This window comes from Gopherus flavomarginatus, chromosome 6 (assembly GCF_025201925.1).
Source record: "Gopherus flavomarginatus isolate rGopFla2 chromosome 6, rGopFla2.mat.asm, whole genome shotgun sequence".
Taxonomy (NCBI): domain Eukaryota; kingdom Metazoa; phylum Chordata; order Testudines; family Testudinidae; genus Gopherus; species Gopherus flavomarginatus.
Genome location: NC_066622.1, coordinates 40,473,592 through 40,491,520, shown reverse-complemented (window position 1 = coordinate 40,491,520; position 17,929 = coordinate 40,473,592). Strand labels below are relative to the sequence as shown.

At 45.5% G+C, this 17,929-nt stretch overlaps 1 protein-coding gene across 1 annotated transcript in view; it reads left to right on the top strand.

Moving 5' to 3' along the window:
- The first annotated feature begins 11,629 nt into the window (after positions 1-11,629).
- The window catches only part of SLC6A11 (solute carrier family 6 member 11), a 192,470-nt gene continuing 186,170 nt past the window's right edge, over positions 11,630-17,929 (top strand). Inside the window, exons 1-4 of the mRNA XM_050959162.1 lie at positions 11,630-11,942; positions 12,381-12,613; positions 17,411-17,545; positions 17,697-17,837. Coding sequence (XP_050815119.1) covers positions 12,394-12,613; positions 17,411-17,545; positions 17,697-17,837 — 496 coding nt within the window. The 5' untranslated portion in view covers positions 11,630-11,942; positions 12,381-12,393. The remainder of the gene's footprint in view (positions 11,943-12,380; positions 12,614-17,410; positions 17,546-17,696; positions 17,838-17,929) is intronic.

Genomic DNA, 17,929 nt, shown 5'->3' with positions numbered 1-17,929 from the left:
ATATGAAAACCTCTGGGGGAACACTTCAGCCTTCCTGGACACACAATAGCAGATTTTAAGGTAGCCATCATACAGCAAAAAAACTTCAGGACCAGACTTCAAAGAGAAACTGTTGAGCTTCAGTTCATTTGCAAATTTGACACCATCCGCTCAGGATTAAACAAAGACTGTGAATGGCTAGCCAACTACAAAAGCAGTTTCTCCTCCCTTGGTGTTCACACCTCAACTGCTAGAAGAGAGTCTCATCCTCCCTGACTGAATTAACCTCGTTATCTCCAGACTGATTCTTGCCTGCATATTTATACCTGCCTCTGGAAATTTCCATTACATGCGTCTGACGAAGTTGGTATTCACCCACGAAAGCTTATGCTCCAATACATCTGTTAGTCTATAAAGTGCCACAGGACTCTTTATTGCTTTTTACATATTAAGGTGGGTTCCAAACCATGAAAGGACAATGTACTGCATGCTCTGTTTGGTCTCGGGTGTTTGTCTTCCCCTCCCGGCACTACGGTTGTCAACATTGTGTTTCAGAAATACAGGTCTCTTTTCTTAGCACCCTAAGGGGGAGAAGTACCCTGTACCCATGGGAGACAGGGTGGGGGGAACTAACCATGTGGCAGTTGAGGAAACCTTCCTCCCCCTGCAGCAGCCAGGCAGTCTGGGCCACTGGGACCTAGCTCCAGAAGTGAACAGGGAAGCACTGAAAGGCCAAGGTTGGGAGAGGAATGTAGCACCTGTGAGTACTGGTCACATGCTGAACAGGTTCCCCTGCTGACTCCAGCCCTTGAGGGAGGCCCTGTCTGCTTTCCCTATGCAGGCTCTATCTGGCAGGACAAGTGGACGGGGCTGCGGGCCCTGGAACTGCACTGAAGGGCTAGGGTCAGGAAAGGGCTCTGCCTGGCACAGGGATCAGTACTCCCAGGGTGTAGCCTCCACACTCACAGTGTCTCTGCCAATGTCCCCAACAGAAGAGCATAACCACTAGTTGGAGGCTGGTGCATTGGAAGCAGTGGGGAAGCGAGGAGCCAAGACCATGTGCACAGAGCCCTGTCTGCTTCCCCTGCTGGACAGAGCCCCCTCCCAGCCTTTCAGTGTGGCCCCAGCAGGTCTTTGTGCCCCCTGAAAACCTGATTGTGCCCCCCCCCCGAGGAGCCTGCCGTGTAAGTACATTGGTTCAGTAAATCAAGGGACTTATTCTGCATTACTACACCATCTAATTTTACAAACTTTCTATCATTGGAAGATGAGGTAATATGTTGAAATACAAGATGAAAGGCATCCCCTGCTGATTTAGTACAGGACAGGCAATTTTCTATTTATATAAGGGATGTCCCTTGTAATATGGTAACCCTACCCCACACCCTCTCCCAGTCTGCAGACCGGGAGTCTCGTAAAGAACACTGGACAGGGCTCTCATCTTTGTAAGGAAACAAAGGGAAGTTGAAAGGACCTTGTGTGGGTTTTTTTTTTTAATGGTTTATTAACATTGCCTAAGTGAACTAAAATAAAAACAGCTATTCTAACATGTTAGTATTTTTAAAATTGGAAATATGTGCCTGCTTTATAGTCCAGGATGTTGCTGAGCTGCCATACACAGGAATTAGGCCTAACTCTGGGAAAAGGGGGTGCTATAGAGGCAACACAGGCTCCTTTTGCGGGCTGAGGAGTCAGGTTGACATGCTAATAATGGAGTTGCATTTAGTCCTGCTCAGGTGACGTGATGGTGAAAATGAGGCGGGGCCTTGAGGGTGGAGAGTGTGAGGTAGGAGGAAAAGGAGGATCTTTTAGGCTGTAGGAGCCCACAGGAAAACAACAAAAGATGAAATAGAGATTTTCCTGGCTTTCTAGAACTCTAGATTCAGTGTGTCTGCCATTGTGATGAACGGGTTAGAGATGGAAAAGATACCTATCTACAACAATAGCAGTTAAGCCTCTGGAAATAGAGCTTTGACAATCAATTGGTGCTTAATTTAAAATGGCTGTTATCCACTGCAATGAATAAATCCTCTTATTTTCCATTGTGCCAAACTGCTTGGACACAAGTCAGAGAGGTTATTGCTGTTTGTCTTAAATACAATCTGTGATGGTCTTGCCAAAGAAGCTCAATCATATTGTAGCACACGCTCTGAAATTGCCTCAGACTTTTGATCCCATGTAATTTGTCAGATAGTATCATTAATGAAATTCCTCTTCTGCTTTTCCTTACCACTGAGTAGCCATTTACACACTAAAAGCCTGATCCTGCAAGGTCTTTGCACGGGGTCTTTGAACTATTTTACTTACACCAAGTCTAAAATGAATCTTTTAGAATTGTCTAGGGTTTTTTTTTTCAGTTATATAGTGATAATGGGATTCCATATTCTCTAGTCACTGAAGCCAATAAGGTTGCACTGGTGTAATACAGGAGTGGCGCCAGGGTTTTTGGTGCCCTAGGCAGGGGTCCTTCTGCGCTCCCGGTCGTTGGCGGCAATTCTGCAGTGGGGGGGTCCTTCCGCGGCTCCCGGTCTTTGGGGCACTTTGGCGGCGAGTCCCAGAGTGAGTGAAGAACCCGCCGCAGAATTGCCTCCGAAGACCCGGAGTGCGGAAGGACTCCCTGCCGCTGAATTGCCACCGAGGGTGGCAAAATGCTGCCCCCACAAATCCTAGTGCCCTAGGTAACTGCCTAGGTCACCTAAAGGGAAGCGCCGGCCCTGATATAATAGAGAGCACAATTTGTCCCAAATAGGCCGAGTTCCTTCAATTCTAAAATTGTATGACTGACCACTAATCTGTCTCTGGAGACAGCAGCGCTGGCGCATGAAAACCTCTCCAGATTGAAATGCTGCTCACCCTGGGACTATTCATAATGAGAATACTCCTTTGCATAGGGAAATATCATCTCATTTCATAGATCCTGCCTAGCAGAAGTAAAAAACCGTTTACAGGTAGGAGTGTGTACAGTGCAGGGCAAGGTATCTACCCTCTTTCCTAGGAGCATAGTATGGTGCAGTGTGCTAGCAATGGAGGCATGAAATAAGCTGTGTTGCCTCCCTCCCACCAAAAAAAATTAAATAAAAAAGGCTACAAAAATGTATGTATCCATGGTGTACAAGGGAAGCAAAATGTAAATCTGCCTGGGGCAATTTTAAAATGTGCCTTCTCCCACATGTAGGGGCAGTGCACTGAGCTGAGAGAGATTGACTCATGGTTCATATGAAGTGCATGTTGTCCAGGGTGGGGAGCAGGTGACAGCATTGTCCATCATGCACCGCCGGAAGAACAGTGAGTTCCAGCTGTCGCAGGACAGTCTATGTGTTGTGTGCTCTGATCCAGGACAGTGCTTTATGTTTTAACTCCATGGCAAGATTCTGTGTGAATACTGTGTTCTCTGTGGCTCTTTCCCAGCATGCTTGGGGTATGTTATACTCTCATGTATATTGTGTTAAAAATGTATGGCATGTGGAACTCTGCACTGCCCTTGCCTGGGTAGGGGAAACATCTGTTCACTCCCACCACTGTCTCTGCATACAGGCTTTGGCGTGGTTTCTTTGATGGTGGTAGGATGGAATTGGAACTTCTGTTCTGATGCATCATTTTTAACAATGGCCTTAAGTGAATCCACTGGCCCATTTCCCTGTGGAGAGGAGGTTGGAAGTAACAACAGCTGTGAAGGCTGCTGCCACCTTGATGCTCAGCTAGCAGCCATGGAGCAGAGAGGGGGAAGGAGGAATTATCCTCCTCTGGTTTCCCCCAAGGTACAGCCAGGCTATTCGGGGAGTGTGATGGGCCCAGGATCTGCCGCTGCATGAAAAATGCAGTTTTAATCTTTTTAGTGTAGATTATCATCTTGATGCAAGCAAGCAAGATTGTAAGATAAACCAAACTTTGACCACCAGTCTCCTGTCTTATGGTACAGCTTTGTTGCAAGATTTGCTCTCATTGACTTGGTGAGTTCAGCTGTGGTTGCATGCCATGTGCAAAGCTCCTGATGGACTTGAGCATGAATTCATGATGAGAAGAGTGAGCTGTAATTCTGGGTCAGTAGAGGAAGTGAGCTGAAACTTACATTCCAGGGAGAGTTTTTTTTCCCTACTCAGATTAAGTTTTCAAAAAAGGGCAGAGTTAAACAATCAGTTAAAAAATGTGGGAAGCTTTACGTTGCAAATACAGAACTGTGCTTGTACTACAGCATTCACCAGGGAAAGCAGTTAACTCCCATTTTGAACTCTGAAAATGGTAGGGGACTGAATGTCTCAGGAATTACCTCACCAGTGTAAGGTCATGAGCTCAAATCTTAACTACTTCAGTCGTGAGCAAACACTCAGCATCTCAGTCTTCCTGTTGCCTTCAGTGGGAACTAGTTCAGGCCCCTTATGCTAATTAACCTTAGTCCAGTTCTTAGTGAAAACCTGTCCACCACGGGCGGCAGGTATTGTAGGCTGGGGGAGTCAGTGCCACCCCAAACAGCCTAGCGTGGCCACGCCCATGCTCTGTCCCCAAGTCAGGCCCCCTCCTTCAGTTCCCAGTAGTCTTCCTTGGCCCAGTCTGGCTGGGGCTGGCCGGCCTGCCTCCCACTGGGACTTGGGGTGTCTGATGTTGAGGCTGTGCTGTCTGCCTGGTGCTCGGACCTCCCAGCATTCCTGGGCTGGGGCCTTGTCCCCTAGCTGCCTGGGGCTGGGGGCCATGGTGGAGATGCTCTGAGCTCCTGGGAGGTGGGGGGGGCAGAAGAGGAGGGAGAAGGGGGTAGAGGAGGAGAGGGGCCTCGGGCACAAGGGAGGTCTCAGGGCTAGCCTCTTCCAACGGCTGGGTCACTGGCTGCCCATACTGTCCATGCCACAGTTGACCCTAACTGACACAGTGCCAACAGGGAGTCCAACACCTGACTGGAGACTACACTGCCTTTATATTCCTGAAGGTGGCCCCTCCAGGTTAGGCACATTGGCATGGCAGTGTGGAGGAATTTGCAGTGCAGCTCTCCATGCAGCGTCTGTTCTATGAATAAATAGAAGACTTTGTTCCTTTATGCTGTAAATCTGGTATCTTTCATGGGCATTGAATTCAACAATCCTCGGAGTGTGATGGACAGGAGGGAGGAGTATACAGGCTAAAGGCAGAAGGGAATAGAACTTATGGGCTATCATGAGTGAACAGGGGACCACAAACAGGGGAGTTTGAGAGGGGGAGAAGGAGATCCCTCTGATGAACGAGCAAGATGCGAGTACTAATCTTGGAGTGATTCAGTTTGTTTGGCTGTTTGTGTTTTTCTTTCTCTTTCAAGTATCAGAGGGTAGCCGTGTTAGTCTGGATCTGTAAAAGCAGCAAAGAATCCTGTGGCACCTTATAGACTAACAGACGTTTTGGAGCATGAGCTTCAGATGCATCTGAAGAAGTGGGTATTCACCCACGAAAGCTCATGCTCCAAAACGTCTGTTAGTCTATAAGGTGCCACAGGATTCTTTGCTGCTTTCTCTTTCAGGTTATTTCAGTTACAGAGTCAGTTGGGATTGTGTGTCTGGGGACTGTTTGAGCCTTTGTTCCCTGGATCATCTTTGATCAGCCTCAATCAGCCTTATGCTCCCCCTCCCCCCTGTGATTAATGAGGGGGTAGGGCTGACCTAGGGGATATGACCTTAAAAGCCAGAGGCTAAGCGACCAAGGGGAGCTAGTGAAGTGGGACTACAAATCAGGGAGTTTGAGAGGGAGTTTGTGTGAGGGAGTCATAGTATAATCGCTATGGTTATGAAAGGCCGCATTGCCAGTGCCAGTGCTGCTTCTGTCTCCTCCACCTACACCTGTATCCAGACAGACAACCTAACCATGGATGCCTCTACCCAGATCCTGGTGTGGATTTGCTAAGACTGTGGCCTACATTTCCCACTCACAGAAAGCCAGGCTGGGGGATCATCCAGTGTGAAAGGTGCCTGCTGGTGGAATCTCTCAGGAAGCAGGTAGGAGAGCTACAGAAAGAGGTGGCTAGGCTGAGAAGCATCCATGCCCATGAGGAATTCCTTGAGAGCATTCATATGGAGACGTCCAAAGCTGAGGAAGCTATCCAGCTACAGAGGACTGCCACCGGGGGAGGAGGATATGGATCTCTCACAGGGAGGACACTGGCTGCTGGTTATTTCTGGCAGCAGGCAGTGCTCCATCCCTACTCTCAACCCACGCACCAGGGTGATGGAAAACCGATATGCTGCCCTGGCAACGAGCAATGAGGAATCGTCCCCAAAGGTGGAGAAGGAGAAGTCATGTACCTCCAAGGCTGGGAGGATCACAACCACCACTCCCAGGAGGGAACGTAGGGTAGTGGTGGTTGGTGACTCTCTTCAGAGGGTGACGGAGGCATCCATCTATTGCCCTGACATGCCATCCCGGGAGGTCGGATGCCTGTCAGGGGCCCGTATCTGAGATGTTATGGAGGGATTGCCAAAGATCATCCAGCTCTCTCACTACTACCCCATGTTACTCATCCATGTGGGCACTAATGATACTGCGAGGTGTGACCCTCAGCAGATCAGAAGTGACTACAGGGCTCTGGGAGTAAGGGTGAAGGAGTTGGGAGTGCAGGTGGTGTTCTTTTTGATCCTTCCGGTCAAGGGTAGGGGCCCAGGCAGAGACAGATGCATCCTGGAGGTAAATGCTTGGCTGTGAGGATGGTGTTGCTGGGAGGGCATCAGCTTCCTTGACCACAGGATGCTGTTCCAGGAGAAGGACTGCTAAGCAGAGATGGAGTCCACCTATTGAGGAAGGGAAAGCATATTTGGATACAGACTGGCTAACGTAGTGAGGAGGGCTTTAAACTAGGTTTGAAGGGGGCAGGTGACCAAAGCACACAGGTAAGTAAAAAACATGATGATCTTTGGAGAAGGGTTGGATTTGGGGGGAGCATTGGCTATTATAGCAGGGATAAGGGAGAGACAAGAAGAACGGGGGGGGCAAGGGGAATCAAATCTGTATCTTAGGGTATGTCTGCACTATGGGATTATTCCGATTTTACAGAAACCAGTATTTGGAAACAGATTATATAAAGTCGAGTACAAGTGGCCATACTAAGCACATTAATTCGGTGGTGTGCGTCCATGTACCAAGGGTAGCACTGACTTCCGGAGCATTGCACTGTGGGTAACTATCCCATAGCTATCCCATAGTTCCTGCAGTCTCCCCCAGCCCATTGGAATTCTGGGTTGAGATCCCAATGCATGATGGGGAAAAAACAGTGTCGCGGGTGATTCTGGGTAAATGTCGTCAGTCAATCCTCCCTCCGTGAAAGCAACGGCAGACAATCATTTCGCGCCCTTTTCCCTGGATTGCCCTGGCAGACGCCATAGCATGGCAACCATGAAGCCCGTTTTGCCTTTTTTCTCTCACACTGTATGTATACTGGATGCTGCTGACAGACGCGGTACTGCAGTGCGACACAGCAGCATTCACTTGCCTTTGCAAGGTAGCAGAGACGGTTACCAGCCCTATTGCACCGTCTGCTGCTTTGGAAATTGGTAATGACGGTTACAAGTTCTATTGTACCATTTGCTGCTCTCATGGGTGCTCCTGGCTGGCCTCGCTGAGGTTGGCCCTCGCTGAGGTTGGCCGAGGGCGCATGGACAAAAATGGGAATGACGCCTGAGGTAATTCCCTTCTTTACGTTTTGTCTAAAAGTAGAGTCGGTCCTGCCTAGAATATGGGGCAAGCCTACTAAAGAACCAGAGAGGACAGCTGCTGTGGGTCAGAGCCCCAGACATCTCGAGAAATGATGAGCTGCATGCCATTCTAGGGGGTGCCCCTGCAACAACTCCACCCATTGCTTCCCTCCTCCCCACCCCTCCTGGGCTACCATGGCAGTTATCCCCCCATTTGTGTGATGAAGGAATAAAGAATGCATGAATAAGAAACACTGACTTTATTGAGGTAAAAAGAGGGGGAGGCAGCCTCCAGCTGCTATGATATTCCAGCCAGGACTGAATCTCCAGGAGATAAAGCTTAAAGAAGGGAATGACCAGGAGTCATTCCCATTTTTGCCCAGGTGCCCCCAGCCGACCTCACTGAGGCCAGCCAGGAGCACTCACGGGATGATGATGATGGTTATCAGTCCTATTGCACCATCTGCCATCAGAGAGAGAAGAGGAGGAGATGCTGATGTTTAGCACTGCAGAACCCCATCTATCAGCAGCATCCAGTAGACATATGGTGACATTGAAAAAAGGCGAGAAACAATTTTTTTTCCCTTTTCTTTCATGGGGGTAGGAGGGGGGAAATTGACGACATATACCCTGAACCACCCATGACAATGTTTTTGACTCGTCAGGCATTGAGAGCTCAGCCAAGAATGCAAATGGTTTTCGGAGACTGCGGGAACTGTGGGATAGCTTGAGTCCTCAGACCCCCCTCCCTCCCTCCATAAGCGTCCATTTGATTCTTTGGCTTTCCATTATGCTTGTCATGCAGCATTGTGCTGAGTCCCTGCTGTGGCCTCTGTCTATCATAGCCTTTCGTCTTCTGGAACGGAGCTCTGATAGAACAGATTTGTCTCCCCATACAGCGATCAGATCCAGTATCTCCCATATGGTCCACGCTGGAGCTCTTTTTGGATTCTGGGACTGCATGGTCACCTGTGCTGATCGGTGCTCCATGCTGGGCAAACAGGAAATGAAATTCAAAACTTTGCGGGGCTTTTCCTGTCTACCTGGCCAGTGCATCCAAGTTCAGATTGCTGTCTGGTGTGGTCACAATGGTGCACTGTGGGATAGCTCCCAGAGGCCAATACCATCGAATTGCGGCCACACTAACCCTAATCCGACATGGCAATACCGATTTCAGCGATACTCCCCTCATCGGGGAGGATTACAGATATCAGTATTAAGAGCCCTTTATATCGATATAAAGGGCTTTGTTGTGTGGATGGGTGCAGGGTTAATTCGGTTTAATGCTGCTAAATCCGGTATAAACGCATAGTGTAGATCAGGCCTTAGATGTCTGTATACTAATGCAAGAAGTATGGGGACTAAGCAGGAAGAACTTGAAATGCTAGTAAATAAACACAACTATAATAGTTGGCATCACAGAGACTTGGTGGGAAAATATGCATGACTGGAATATTGGTATAGAAAGGTACAGCTTGCTCAGGAAGGATAGGCAGGGAAAAAAGGGAGGAGTACGTAGGGACAAAATTAGGAAGGCCAAGGCACAAAACGAGATCAAACTAGGTAGAGACATAAAGGGTAACAAAAAACATTCTACAAATACATTAGAAGCAAGAGGAAGACCAGGGGCAGGATAGGCCCGTTACTCAGTAATGGGGGGAAAAACAATAGCAGAAAATGTGAAAATGGCAGAGGTGCTTAATGACTTCTTCACTTTTCACCAAGAAGGTTGGTGGTGATAGGATGTCTAACATAGTGAAAATGAAGGCTCAGAAGCTAAAATAGGGAAAGAACAAGTTAAAAATTACTTAAACAAGTTAGATATCTTCAAGTCACCAGGGCCTGATAAAATGTGTCCTAGAATACTTAAGCAGCTGACTGAGGAGATATCAAAACCATTAGTGATTGAAAAGTCATGGAAGACGGGAGAGATTCCAGAAGATTATAGTGCCAATCTATAAAAAAGGAAATAAAGACAACCTGGGGGATTATAGACCAGTCAGCTTAATTTCTGTACCTGGAAAGATAATGGAACAAACAATTAAGCAATCAATTTGCAATCTTCTAGAAGATAATAAGATGATAAGTAACAGTCAGCATGGATTTGTCAAGAACAAATCATGTCAAACCAACTTGATAGCTTTATTTGACAGGGTAACAAGTCTTGTGGATGGGGGGAAGAGATAGACATGGTATATCTTGACTTTAGTAAAGCTTTGGATAGTGTCCCACATGACCTTCTTATAAACAAACTAGGGAAATGCAACCTAGAAGGAGCTACTATAAGGTGGATACATAACTGGTTGGAAAACTGTTCCCAGAGAGTAGTTATCAGTGGTTCACAGTCATGCTGGAAGTGCATAATGAGTGGAGTCCACTTTTGTTGATATCTTCATCAGTGATTTAGATAATGGCATAGAGAGTACACTTACAAAGTTTGCATACATTACGAAGCTGGGAGGTAGGATTATAATTCAAAATGATCTGGAGAAACTGGAGAAATGATCTGAAGTAAATAGGATGAAATTCAATAAGGACAAATGCGAAGTACTCCACTTAGGAAGGAACAATCAGTTGCACACATACAAAATGGGAAATGACTGCTTAGGAAGGAGTACTGTGGAAAGTGATCTGGGGGTCATAGTGGATCACAAGCTAAATATGAGTCAACAGTGTAATGCTGTGTAAAAACCTGATCATTCTGGGATGTATTAGTAGGAGTGTTGTAAGCAAGACATGAGAAGTCATTCTTCCACTCTACTTCACACTGATCAGGCCTCAACTGGAGTATTGTGTCCAGTTCTACATTTCAGGAACAATGTGGACAAATTGGAGAAAGTCCAGAGAAGAGCAACAAAAATGATTAAAGGTCTAGAAAACATGACCTATAAGGGAAGATTTTAAAAACTGGGTTTATTTAGTCTGGAAAAGAGGACATAACTGGGAGGGGACATAACAGTTTTCAAGTACATAAAAGATTCTTACAAGGAAAAGGGAGAAAAATTGTTGTTCTTAACCTCTGAGGATAGAACAAGAAATAATGGCCTTAAATTGCAGCAAGGTTGGACATTAGGAAAAACTTCCTGTCAGGATGGTTTAAGCACTGGAATAAATTGCCTAGGGAGGTTGAGGAATCTCCATCATTGGAGATTTTAAGAGCGGGTTAGACATCTGTCTGTCAGGGATGGTCTAGATAATACTTTGTCCTGCCATGAGCGCAGAGGACTGGACTAGATGACCTCTTGAGGTCCCTCCAGTCCGATGATTCTATGATTCTTTGTTAGGTCTGGGTATTAATTAAAGGTACATTAAGAAAGATCAGAGACGGGTGGGATCGTTGCCCTGAGCTGGAGCACAGGTTAGCAGTGGAAGCTGTGCCCATGAAGAATGAATTGTGAGGTGAGATTTTGAGAAGGAACAGGACCAGCATCTGCCACCCAGGCCTAAGGGGTGGCAGGAATGGTGTATGCGTGTGTGCGTGGGGGAAATCAGAAAGAGATGCGGGCAGCACTGGATACCAGCTGCCCAGGGACAGAAAGACTCTAAAGAGCAGAGGATGCCTGCTAACTGTGGGGGATCCCACTGGGTAGGACGGGGGCCTAACTAGCCCCGGTGCTCCCTTCACCCTAGTAGTAATTGATTAGTAATAAACAGCAGCTGCTGCAAGGGTTGGGGTTCTGAGCCCTTCCAGAACTGGGTTTGGCTGGGGGCTCCAGCTCTTCCCACTGCTGCCAGCAGCACCCAGGTTCTCCCCTGACACGCACAGCTGGAAGCTGGTGCAGTGACCCCCCCCCCCCCCGCCCTTCTCCCCTCTCCCGGGCTGCTCCTTGGGGCTGGGCGCAGGCTGCCTGCCTCGCCTGGAGCTCTCGCCCCCCTCCCCTACACACTACTGGAAAGGGGGGGGGGCGGATGGTCAGTGGTAGGGGGCGGGGTAGCGAGCGGGCTGGGGATGCTCCAGATGCAATGCAGGGCGGAGGAGGCGGTGGGCAGAAGGCGCTGGGTGGAGGGGGGAGGCGGGTGTTATACCATCGCTCCGGGAAAGGCTGAGCAGCTGCAAATTCGCCGCCGCCGCGTGGGTAGCAGGGAGCGTCCCATCCCCTGCAGCCGGGGAGCCGGGCAGCAGCTGACAGAGAGCGGATAAGGCGCCCCTGTCTGTCTTCCTCCTTGCACCCCCCGTCCCCTGCCTGCGCCGCCGCCGGGCGCCTGCAGCTTCTCGGCTCCAGTGCAACAGGGCTGATAGTGGCAGCCCACGGGGATCCGCTCAGAAACCAGCCGAGATCCAGCGACCCTGCCCCTCTCCCATCAGTACAGGCAGAGCCCTGGGTGAGTAGTGGGGGCACCTGCTCTTCTGGGGAGCCCAGGAGCTTTTCATCCCCTTCCCCCTTGTATCTGTGTTGAGTTGGAAGGTGTGTGAGGCTGCAGGTCAGATGTGCTTGGGCTGATCTCTGTGATGGCTGAGAGGTTTGCAGAGCTGGGATCCTAGCAAGGGGAGGGATTGCTGAAAGGTGGCCGTTTGGAAGTCTTTAATTCTCCTTACTGCACCTAAATGATCCCACACCACCCACCTGTTTGGGGGTGGGGGTAACTTGTCTGATCTAGCAAGATTGGCATCTCCTTCACTTTTAGCACCTTCTAGCAAATCCTTGTATGTTATAGGACATGCAGAGCCAAAGATCAGATGAGGGATTTGTGAGTAATCGTTTGTTGTTGTGTGAAAGTGATTTAAAAATCCATACTTCTTTCTTATCCTTTTCCCCCCAGGCTGGACAGAGTCATGACCGCTGAAAAGACTATTCCCATAATTAATGGCAAGCCAGAAGATGCTTTGGACCCTGAAGCCTCAAGTACCACTCTGGTCCACAGCAACGATAAGAAAGTGCACGAAAGAGGCCACTGGAACAATAAGGTTGAATTTGTGCTTTCTGTGGCAGGGGAGATTATTGGGTTGGGAAATGTGTGGAGATTCCCATATCTTTGCTACAAGAATGGAGGAGGTAAGATGGCATGACATATAGATTCACAGCTCACCATAAACACATGGTAAATAAACAGTAAACAAATGCTTTGCAGTGACTTCTTGCATTGGTTGTAAAAAATGGGTATTTGTAAGAGGACTTCAGGGCTCACACTGCTATAGAAGCATTAAGCATTGTGTGGCTGTGTAAAATTATGGAACATTTTACTTATTTTTTTTTGCAAAATGTTTTGCACTTTCCTTTTGCAAGTTTTTTGCAACTGAGAAATGTCATGTTTTTGTGAAGACAGTAATGCACTTACAAAATCTTGTGAAATTAAGTGGAAACCACATGGTACAAAAATGGCCTATGTGACTCAAAACTATTTTCACCCATATGGTCCCATTTTAGTACAAACATCTCATGAAAAAGAGACTAGTTCACTTTTAAAATGGGACTATATACTTTATGTTTTTGTGCATGCAAACATATACACATGCTTATGCTCTCAAAACTAAACAAAACGAGAACAAAAACCCAATCCTATTAGGAACAGCTACAATAAGTAATTGTGCATTTTCCAAAACAAGGTACTTTGCAAAGTACAAATGGTTTTCTTTAAATGGTTTAATGGCTACATGGCAATCTAGGACTAAACTTTTAGGAGAATTGTTTTCTTATCATACCTGTATCATTGGTTTGTTCTCTGTTAAATCAGAGTCCTTTTAAATAAATTGCACCCAACTTCGTTTGCTTATTTTCTCCCCAAACAGGGTAGAAAAGGAGGTTGAATTTGTTAGTTGCAGAAAGGATACTAGTCACTTTATTAAATATTAGATATAACATTAGATACATGAAGTTGTGGAACACAATAAAAGAATGTAACATGGGAGAAAAGCACAAGTTAAGGTTATGCAACAACATAGCATATTTTAGGTCTTATTTATAGCTTGTTTGAAACACATAGGATATAATACAGTTATGAATAAACACTACATCTATGGTATAGCTACCAGTGGAAAAATGATTAATCAAAATAAAAAGTAGTTTAGGAATATGGTCAGCTGGATACAGACTCTCTTCCAATTCAGGCCTAAAACAGTAGTAAAAGCAGATAGCTTAGGAGGAAAGCAATGTGCTTGGTAACTGAGATGTACACATGCATAAAAAGACCTATTCATCAGTAGGTTTTCTCTGCCAACAATGCCAAATTTATCTCCATTGTCACTCCACTGAGTAACACCAGGGATAATCCTGACCCATTTTTGTTTGGTACAGTTCTAAAAACTACCGTGCAGTAGTAGGTGTGTTTGCTTTGTAATTTGGCTTTAGTTCCTTTTATTCCTGCACTTTGGCAAAAATGAGATAAAAAAGAACTCCGCTACTCTTAAGATGGTGCATGTTGATTTCTAGTAGTGCTTTTATTATATAAAGATAACAATCTGGACATGAAACGCAGAACATATCTGATGCTAATTTGTAAGAATTGTCCCAAGGGTTTTTCTGAGAAGGTAGAAGAAAACTTTGAGAAATAACATTTTGAACACACCCTTATTCCCATGGTACCCTTTACATACTTGTTAGTTACACGTGTAGTATATCTACATATTCTAGCCAGTCAAAATGTGAAATTGCCATTTTCACCAGTGTTAGCTTCACTTTGGAAATACTTCAGTCATGTTTGCTGTGTAATTAGATGGCAACACATTTAAAATAAATAACAAACTCTAGCATCCTAAAGACAGAATGTAATGAAAAAAATTGACAAAATCCTGGCACCATTGATGCCAATGGCAATATTTTGTTACCTTCAGTGTGGCCAGGATTTCACCCAATCTGCTCTCAGCACTTTGTGCACCACGGAGCGTAGGTGCCATGCTGTAACTGAGATCAAAATTTGGCTTGTTTTATACATACAGTTTCTGCATCTATGTGTAAAATGCAGATCAGGATTTGTGAAAGAGCAGTTTTAAGTATCTCAGTTTGTTTATGAGCATAGGAATGTGGCTTATTGGTGATAGTTGATTGTCTAGTTAGATAAATTTCCTTTTATAATTTTAGATCAGTTATTGTTTAGTTGGCTGACTGATTGTTTATGTGGAGAGTAGAAAGCGTGGTTCTCCTCTCAGTTACACTGGTGTAAATCTGTTGAAGTCAGTGGAGTCAGATCAGCATAAAACTGGTGTAAGTGAGAGGAGAATCAGTCCCAGAGAGTCAGATCTCATACTCCTGACTTAAACAGGTACTTAACGCTAAAGTCATCAGGACTATGCATTTGAGTACGCCAAGCAGGATTTGACCAAGACCAGCAATTCTCAAACCGTGGAGGTTTTACTGGAGGGATCTGCAGAATTAAGTATTTGGAGAAACCATGCATTAGAGAGATTGGGAGAGTGAGTGGTCCCTGAAGAGACGTCTCTTTAGTTATGGGTCTGCAGACTGAAGTTGCAGGTGCACATGATGTCATGCTATACTTCTGAAAAGCAGGCATACTTTGTTTTATCTCCTGTTCTAGATACAAGGGAGCGAAACATAATTCACCATTGCAATTTCCTCTGCTTTTTTTTTTTTATGATTAATACACAGAATCCCTGGTTATTTATACAACTAAAAAGTTGTCCTAAAACAAAGTTCAGAAACATTTGGTAGGCTGTGAAGATTCAGAAAGTAAACTCATATTATTGGAGATACAGTCTAAAAAGGCCATTCAGTAAAGATACTTGCATTTTCAGAGACCTGGTTGAGGGAGAAGCCATTGCTACTAAAGCTCTGCAGTGTGTAGGAGAGATGGAGTAGCATGTACTGTGGGTGGCAATATTTTAAAATACATACGGAAGAAAAAAAGGGAATGTGACTGTGAATTTAACTTTGGCACTTTGAAATGGACTTCGTATTGGTTTAATTATCTCATTTAGTCTTAAATGAAGCTCCAATTAAAGTATGCCAGGGTTGTATGTTCAGGAACTGCAGGCAATACATTGAGACCTGGATTCTGCCATCCTAACTCATGGTGAGTAGTGCCTTATTCTGCCAGTAGCCCTCCAGAAGTCAATGGAACTTTTCACAAGCACTACACCATGTGAGTAAAAGTGGCAGAAAATTAGGTCCTTTATGAGTATTAGTTCACCTGGTTTAAGTATGAATCATCTGATCCATCACTGTGTTTATTAGCCATCTTTGGTATCCCTTCCTCCTCCAGATGTATTTTCTTCTTCCCTAGCTTGGCTCTAAACCTGCAGTCTTTGTGTGCTATAACTCACCTCTGGACTCATTAGCAGAGTAGTGTGCTGGATGGAGCTCTTTTTCTGTGTCTTCTCTTCTCACTTGTTCTCTTTGCAGTGAAAAGGCTTCATCTTGTTTTTCCCCATAGGGATTGGACCAAATGCAATTGAGATGAGAATTTGATCTAATACAGTTACCCTTTCTCACCTCTGTTAATGTATAAGCCCTTCTGATAATATTTATCACTCCATTTTTGCACGTGTTCAATGTAAATATTTTACAATATGATTAAATATTAAAGGAGTGTTTGTTTCCAAAGTTTAAATTACAGCAATGTATTATTTCCGCTATACCTTAGTCAGGGGCGGCTCTAGACATTTCGCTGCCCCAAGCAGGGTGGCATGCCACGGGAGGCGCTCTGCTGGTCGCCGGTCCTGCGGCTCCGGTGGACCTCCCACAGGTGTGCCTGCGGAGGGTCCGCTGGTCCCGCGGCTCCACCAGACCCTCCCCAGGCATGCCTGCAGGAGGTCCACCGGAGCCGCCTGCCACTCTCCCGGCGACCGTCAGAGCGCCCCCCATGGCGTGCCGCCCCAAGCACGCGCTTGGCGTGCTGGGATCTGGAGCCCCCCCGACCTTAGTCCAGGGGTCAGCAACCTTTCAGAAGTGGTGTGCCAAGTCTTCATTTATTCAGTCTACTTTAAGGTTTTGTGTGCTGGTAATACATTTTAATGTTTTTAGAAGGTGTCTTTCTATAAGTCTATAATATATATCTAAACTATTGTTGTATGTAAAGTAAATAAGGTTTTAAAAATGTTTAAGAAACTTCATTTAAAATTAAATTAAAATGCAGAGCCCCTTGGACCGGTGACCAGGATCCAGGCAGTGTGAGTGCCACTGAAAACCAGCTTGCGTGCTGCCTTCAGCACACGTGCCATAGGTTGCCTACCCCTGCCTTAGTCAATAAAGGAAAGAATGGTCTTTGCTACTGTGCAACTCCTTGGCACTAGACTGCACTTATATATTACATATTCTGTATTTAATCTTTCCTGTGGGAAGCTCAGAAAGAGCATGGACGCTTTGTTATTTTTCTAGTGTGTGAAGTTAAAATTTTTACTTTCTGGTATATATCTTCTTCTGATCGAAGGCTAAATCCTGTAAATAGTCCTATTGGTTCTCTATCTATATGATCCTCACCATCATAATACCCAGTGCCTCACAATTCGTAATGGATTTTATCTTCACAATACCCCTGTGAGGCAGGGAAGTATTAGTCCCGTTTTACAGATGGAGAACTGAGGCACAAGGTGGATAAGTGACTTGCCCATGATATACAAGAAGTGTGAGGGTAAACTGGAAAGTAGATGCAGGTGTCTTGTCCTCTAGACAATACTGTAATAGTAAAGTGAGTAGACTGACCCATATAAATTAATTTTCAGAATTTAGGATCTGACCCTTTCTCCCATGAGTTGTGCTTCCTCTATTGGCTTCAGTGGTACTACCCAAAGGAGTAAGGGTTTGTAGGATCCTTCCTTTGTTAAGGAAAGCACATTTTTCACTTTTCTTTCAAGGATCCTTGTTTTCTCTAACCAGCTCCCCATTGATGTTTGCTTGTAGGTGCTTTCCTCATTCCATATGTGATTTTCTTTATTTGCTGTGGAATACCAGTATTTTTCCTGGAGACTGCCCTGGGACAGTTTACTAGTGAAGGAGGTATTACATGTTGGAGAAAAGTTTGCCCGCTGTTTGAAGGTAACAACCAGTTCTTTGTTCTATTTTTTTTAAATGCATTATATGTGTGAGCAAAAATAATGTTAAGCAAAAAAGGAAAAAAATATGGTCTTGGTTTAAAAAAGTAAACGGTTTCTGTAATTAGTTTCTTTTCTGTATTTTTTTTCTCCAGGTATTGGATATGCTACCCAAGTTATTGAAGCACATTTAAATATTTATTACATCATCATTTTAGCATGGGCTATCTTCTATCTATTTAACTGCTTTACCACAGAGCTCCCTTGGGCCACTTGTGGCCATGAATGGAATACAGGTATGTCCACAGCAAACTTAACTTTAGAAATACTTAAAAGTAATTGATTGGTAAATTAAACTCCAGGGGGCCAAAATTTTTGCTGGTAGAAA